Here is a 6,566-nt window from a genome sequence, read left to right as displayed (position 1 = left end):
GCCCGGGCCGGTCTCGAACCACGGCCCGGGCCGTCCTCGCCCTCCGCCTCCCAGAGTGCTGGCACGACAGGCGTGAGCCACCGCGCCCGGCTGATTTGTTGTAGAGACGAGGTCACACCGAGCTGCCCTGGCTGGTCTCGAACCGGCGGGCTCAGGCAGGCCCTCGCCTCGGCCTCCCAAAGTGCCGGGATGACAGGCGTGAGCCACCGCGCCCGGAGGTTTTATTTATTTTTCGGGTCGAGGTCTCTCGCCCAGACTGGAGTGGCAGGACCGCGGCCTGCCTCCGCCTCCGGGGCTCAGCGGTCCCTCGGCTTCAGCCTCCCGCGGGCGCGTGCACCACGCCCGACTGATTTATTTTGTTGGTGTTTTTCCTGGAGACCAGGTTTCGCTGTGTTGCCCAGACCGGTCTCGAACTCTTGGGCTCAAGCGAACCCGCCTCGGCCTCCCAGCGTGTGCTGGGACGACAGGCTTGAGCCACCGCGCCCAGCCAGCGTTTTGGGTTGTGTTTTCTTTAAGGTATGCAAAGGTCGGCGAGGTCTGTGCCATCACTCCCTTGAAAAACCCCTTGCAGGCAGCCGGCTGCAACTAGAGGCCGACACGACGGGGCAAGGGACCGTGACCGCCCGGAGCGACGAAGTCAGCGGCGTGGCCTGACAGCCTCGGCGGGCGGGGATGTCGCGCCGTCTGGTCCGACCTATGGATGCTTCTTCTTTGGATGGGGGCCGACGCCGGGGCGGCTTGTGGCCCACTGCTCGCGTTCCGCCGCCGGCTGGCACGTTGAGGCCCCGCCGCGAGCCGGGCCTTTCTGACCGTTTTCTTCTTTGCCCTCTTTGTAGGTTTCCCTCCTCGCTGTGTGTCGGACTTGGCCAGGTCAGTCGAACCCCCGGCATTGCGCGTTCGTGTTTGGGAGCGTCTGTGTGTGTCTTTGTGGGCCGAACAGTGCATCTGTGTTCTCTGCTTGCAGATGGTGGCCACAGTGGCGGTTCTCTGGGTGGGAAAGGTGCTCAGAGTAGTCAAGTTTCCTGACCTTGACAGAAACGTACCTCGAAAGGTAAAAGGAAACAAAGGAGTGCTTTATTTTGTGAACTGAAGTCGCTGTGTGTACTCTGTCAGAGCCTTGCATAAGTAAAAATTACTGTCTCAAAATTGCCCAGTCTAGAGTGGGAGTCATGGAGGTAAAGCATGAATGTAGCCTATGCCTGCTCAGAAGGTCCCGTCATCTCTTTAGAATTAAGGAAAAAACCCAACCAGGGATCTTCTGTTTTAATTAATGCGCACTTGTTGGGAGTACCGTTTGCAGTCTCTGTATCCATCTGATCTAGCCACTGTTTTCTGTATTCATTATTCCCTGGGTCTGTTTCATGTTTTCTGTCTGCCGCTGCTTGGCTCCACATGAAGATGGAATACCTTTCCTTTATGCCTCGTCATATTTTAAAGCCAGGGAAGTTTCTGGCCCACGTCGATCCCGTTCTTATTTCTGTCTTTTTTTCCTGCCTTCCTCCCTTTCTCTCTTTCTGCCATAGTAATGCTGTTTATCCAGGAAGAGTGTTGCTTGGGTGTTTCACGGGGGTCAAAATTGTGTATGAGAACTAATATTAGCTTTAAGGGGAAAGAATTTGATCGTATAAACAAAATTGTTTCTGTTTAAGAGGACCTTGTTTTAAGTTATCTATATTATTGAGTTTTGTTATCCCTTTTTAAATTTTCTAGACGTTTCCACTACCTCTTCTGTATTTTGGGAACCAAATCACGGGACTGTTCAGCACAAAGAAACTGAAGTATGGATAACTTTATTTTACTAGTGAGGTTAATATAATGTTTTCTTGAAACTTTGCTTGAATGTCAAATGTTTAACACATTGTTACTGATTCTGGAAAGAAATGAAAGGCTCAGGAAGCTGTTACCAAATGAAGGCTTCTTTTACTTTGAAAATAAAGAGGAGTTTTTGGTTTTTTTCTTACTCATTTTGATGTTAGAAGTCTTCAAATGTTATAAAATGCTATAATAGGAGATTTTCCAGACTTGCAGTAGTGAAGGATATATACTAGGCTTCCGGGATTTCAATTCTTCAACATAGCTCATTAATATGATATTTAGACAAATTCCTCACGGCACAATCAGAGTACAGTAGCATCAGATAGAACCCTGATACAAATATTTATATCGTACCCAAGGCAAGATACCTGTAGAGGCAGCATATCCCCTTTAGAAAGAAGTGGTAGCTCTCTACTCCTTGACAACACTTCCTTGTATCTTTCGAACCTTCCATTCCTGGCTTTACCATTTAAGGGGTGTAGTATGTATGGGGCATGTGTGACGTGGTTAAAGAGACACACATAGGGAAACCGTTTAACAGAAACCATGGCTTCACCACTTCAACCAGAGCCAAAACCCTGGCATATCGGATGATTGCAAAACAGAAGGGGGAGATCTCTGAGGATCAGAGACAAAGCATTTTTTATTTTCTCCTCTTTTAACCCCTCAAAACTTGGCAGAACGACCAAGAGGATATCTCCAGGGAGGGTTCCAAGGAATTCAGACTTACCATGGGTGGGGCGTCCTTTTCCATCTCACTGCCCACTTGGAAAGACGTGGAGCCTGCTGCAAAGTGCTGCTTGTGTGGAGTTTGCTTTTCTCATCCACTGTCGTCCATCCATCCATGCACACCCTAGCTTTGATTGCCAGCTAAGTCTAAGGCTCTTTGGAGCGAGATAAGTTATATTCAAAACAGCTATACTGCAAAAGGCCGTATGTTTGATTAGTGCAAGCAAAATGCTCTGAGAATTTAGAGAGAGAGAAAATTACATCCATAAAAGGACAGTTAAGGATTTTCATGGGATAAGATTTTCATAGATGTTTTTTGAGTGGTCTGGGAGGTAGGAAGGGAGATCAGACCAGTGAAGAAATGAGAAAGAAGCCTTTTTCTATTAAAAACAAACATGGCTACAGTTTAGGGAGTTTGCATAACTAGCAGAGTAAAATTTAAAAGTTTTGTAGTTCATTTAATGTTCTCACTTCTTGCAGTTTTCTAAAAGCAACTCCTAGGCTTTCAAATAAGTCTTCTTTCTAGAGAGAAATAGGGATTTAATTTAATCACAGATTAATCAACATGGAATTTCCATAATGGAGGGAAGAGATTTGCATTTTTTTAAACTACCAATTTGGAAAATCTTGGTTTAAAAAACTGTTGAACTTTATTTAACCTAATTATTATTCTTTTTTAGCTTGCCAATGTTTACAGTTCTGAGAAGGTTCTCCATTCTGTTTACAATGTTTGCTGAAGGAGTTTTACTCAAGTGAGCTAAATTTCTACTATCTCTATTCTTTAAGCAAGTTTAATCAACTTGAAAAGATGTCCAGCATGTGTGAGATGTTAAATTATTTGTCTTGCTTTTACTTTAACTTTTGAGAAGTTGAAGCAGTGTTCTCCCATGGCAATTGAAACTGATAGTTTGTGGAAGTGTGAGTTGGGAAGGTTTTGAATTGGACTTGGAAACCTAACTGAACATAAGGTCTGCCTTCTAGAATTTCTGTGACTACTGCGAGAAGCCAGGTCAGAATCATAGGTCGAGGTTTTAAATAATGTTCATGTCTTAGCTCCTCTTACTATAAATGTGTGTGACCTTTTTCTATTGAAAGGCATTCTGGTTTACAAAAATTCAGACTTACTCATGATTACAAATAGTAAGAATAAGAAAACATCTGTGTAATTATTTATATAACAAAATTAGTTTTTGCTTCATCAGAGGGTTTTAAAAGAAATTTCCAGTTTCTTAGGCATGTTTAAAATACTATTGCTTGTAGCTTTTTTTGACAAAGTATACTACATCTTTTTTACCTATGCTCTAAAATGAAAAAAAAATTTCCAGTTTCTTAGGCATGTTTAAAATACTATTGCTTGTAGCTTTTTTTGACAAAGTATACTACATCTTTTTTACCTATGCTCTAAAATGAATCTGTTTGAATAACTGAAATTATTTTTATAGGAAGACGTTTTCTTGGGGTATTCAAATGACCGTATTTGCAATGATCATTGGAGCCTTTGTAGCTGCCAGGTAAGATGTGGGCATATAGAGCACATCACAAATCGTCCAGAGTTGCTGATAATGATTCCTTATTAATAACAGTTCTTTATAGCCTTAATAAGAATCAGATCTTTGAAAGGCATCCAAAAGCCTTTTTAGAAGGTTATATCTTTTTGACTGTATTAAGACCAAGATTGGAAAAATTCAGATTTGGGGATTCTTAAAAGTTAACTTCTTATGATTTAGGATTTGTTACTGTCTTCTGACTGAGCATATACCATGTGTTGTACAGTTTGTTGGGTGTTCAACACACATTACTATCTATTCTTTTTTTTGAGTTGGAGTCTCACCCGGTCGCCCAGACTGGAGTACAGTGGCCGCTCCCGGCCACCGCAGCCTCGCCTGCTGGGCTCCGGCGATCCACCTCAGCCTTCTGAGTAGCTGGAATTACAGGCATGCACTGCCATACCCGGCTGATTTTTTTATTTATTGTAGAGATGAGGTCTCGCTGCCCAGGTGGGTCTCGAACCCGCGGGCTCAGGCAATCTACTCACCTCAGCCTCCCAAAGGCCCAGGATTACAGACTGAGCCACCAAGCCCAGCTTATCTATTCTTCACAACAACTCTGAGAGGGAGGGGTATTACGTTCCTGTTTTATAGTTGAGGAAACTAACTATAAATCTCTATATAAGTCTCTACTACAAATCAAAAAAACTACAAGTTCAGTAGCTTGCTCAAGGTCACACAACTAGTAGATGACTGAGCTGGCTTTAGAATCTTTGCCTGACTTCAGAACCTGTGTGATTTTGTCAGCCATGCTGCTCAAGAAAAGCATGTCTTCTCTTCTGTGAACTGAGGAGAATGACTACATCCTTTGCCTTGTAGAACGATGAATAATTGCGTTGCTTCCGTTGGCCTTATAAGATTTATCACAAATGTCATAACCGGCCAGGCACAGTGGCTCAGCTTGTAATCCCAGCACTTTGGGAGGCTGAGATGAGGGGATTGCTTGAGCCTTGGGGTTTGAGACCAGCCTGGGCAACTTGGTGAGACCTCGTCTCTACTATAAATCAAAAAATTAGCCTGTAGTTCCAGCTACTTGGAAGGCTGAGGCGGAAGGATTGCTTGAACCCAGCAGATGGAGGCTGTAGTGTCCATGAGCATGCCACTGCGTTCTAGCCTGGGCGACACAGACTCCAACTCAAAAGATAAAAAAAAATACAAATGTCATAACTTAGGTATTCTATTAAATTAAAACTTTTTCTGTTTTTCTTAAGTTTTAGTTTTAAAACACGTGAGGAAATTACAAATCCCTAAACTCAGATAATTAAAATGTTTGCAGAAAACCTTCTACAGTATTTTACTCAGCCCAGGATATGAATATATAGATACGGTTTCCTCGGCTATAAATTCTGCCTGACGTACATTTATCCTCTGAGAGTTCCAGTGTGCTTCTGGGTTGGCTTATTTACCTCCATTATACTCCTGTGGTATGGGTGGGGGGAAATACTATAAGTCAAATTCTGTTTATTCTCAATCTCCAAGTGAAGGTTCATTTTTTTTTTTTCAAAGAGGGTGGCATAATTGGTTACTAGAAGGGGGTTATATATAGCTGACTGTTTTTCCCTATAGCTCAAACTGCCTCCTTTGAGAAAAATTCCGTGCTAACTTCCTGCTGTTCTTCTTAGAGGCACCTTGCTAGTCTTTGAAGCATTTCCTTGAAGCTCCCGGAATCCAAAATTGTCAAACATTAGGGGTTCCTCAGGGCGTGCTCTGGTCTTCAAGAAGCTTCTGAGAATGGGTACTCTCTGGAACAGCCTTGCCTAATATTATAACATTTGGCTTGGGAAAGAGATTGAGAGGAAGGGATTCTGAAGTGAGTTGAGAATTATTAGACTGCTTAGGGTAAGGGACTAGACCTGCTTAAAACTGCAGTGGCAGGGCAGTCCCTTCGGGTCCCCTTCCACTGTGGGAACTTTTCTGTCTTCTCAGTAAATCCTGCTTTCTCACACACACACACACAAAACCTGCAGTGGCAAAGACTTCTGAGCAGGCTGGGCTCCATTTAGGGGTTTAGCTGAAATATGTAATGTCTCTACAAAGTCATAGACAGTAGGGCCACTGTTGCAGCTATGGTGCTGAAGTATTCCACACAGTTTGCTAGGTTCTTGTCTTATGCCTGGTACTCTACTAAGCAGCAGAAATTTTCAGCTTTCCTAATCTCCCCTAGTTGAAACTCACAGGTTCATTGAACAATTATTTAGGTGTTTCAATTTCTACTGTGTATTTAGACACCAGTCTAGCTATATCTCAGAACTAACCATCATCCACATTTCAGAAATGTCATCCCTCATGGGCCCAACAACCTGAACAACATAGTTCTGCCTTTCGTGTGGAAGTGACGTTAACAACTTAATCCTTTTAGTTTCCTTTGTCTTTGAATTTGAGCTCTCATGCCTTCTGCCTCCTTCACAGGTGTATTGTAATGGTCAGTTTGGTTGCTTCCTGCTGTCTGGCTTTGAGTTTAGGGCAGTGTGCTGT

At 43.4% G+C, this 6,566-nt stretch overlaps 1 protein-coding gene across 1 annotated transcript in view; it reads left to right on the top strand.

The window, feature by feature from the left end:
* The first annotated feature begins 817 nt into the window (after positions 1–817).
* Positions 818–6,566, top strand: part of SLC35D1 (solute carrier family 35 member D1) — a 54,549-nt gene continuing 48,800 nt past the window's right edge. The window contains exons 1-5 of the mRNA XM_008065020.1: positions 818–870; positions 965–1,051; positions 1,711–1,778; positions 3,225–3,296; positions 3,987–4,055. Of these exons, the coding sequence (XP_008063211.1) occupies positions 965–1,051; positions 1,711–1,778; positions 3,225–3,296; positions 3,987–4,055 (296 nt within the window). The 5' untranslated portion in view covers positions 818–870. The remainder of the gene's footprint in view (positions 871–964; positions 1,052–1,710; positions 1,779–3,224; positions 3,297–3,986; positions 4,056–6,566) is intronic.

The sequence above is a fragment of the Carlito syrichta genome, unplaced genomic scaffold (genome assembly GCF_000164805.1).
Source record: "Carlito syrichta isolate Samal-C Ts95f unplaced genomic scaffold, Tarsius_syrichta-2.0.1 Scaffold308134, whole genome shotgun sequence".
In the NCBI taxonomy this organism is placed as follows: Eukaryota; Metazoa; Chordata; class Mammalia; order Primates; family Tarsiidae; genus Carlito; species Carlito syrichta.
Note: the sequence above shows the minus strand (reverse complement) of the source record. Positions and strands in the feature narration are given on the sequence as shown.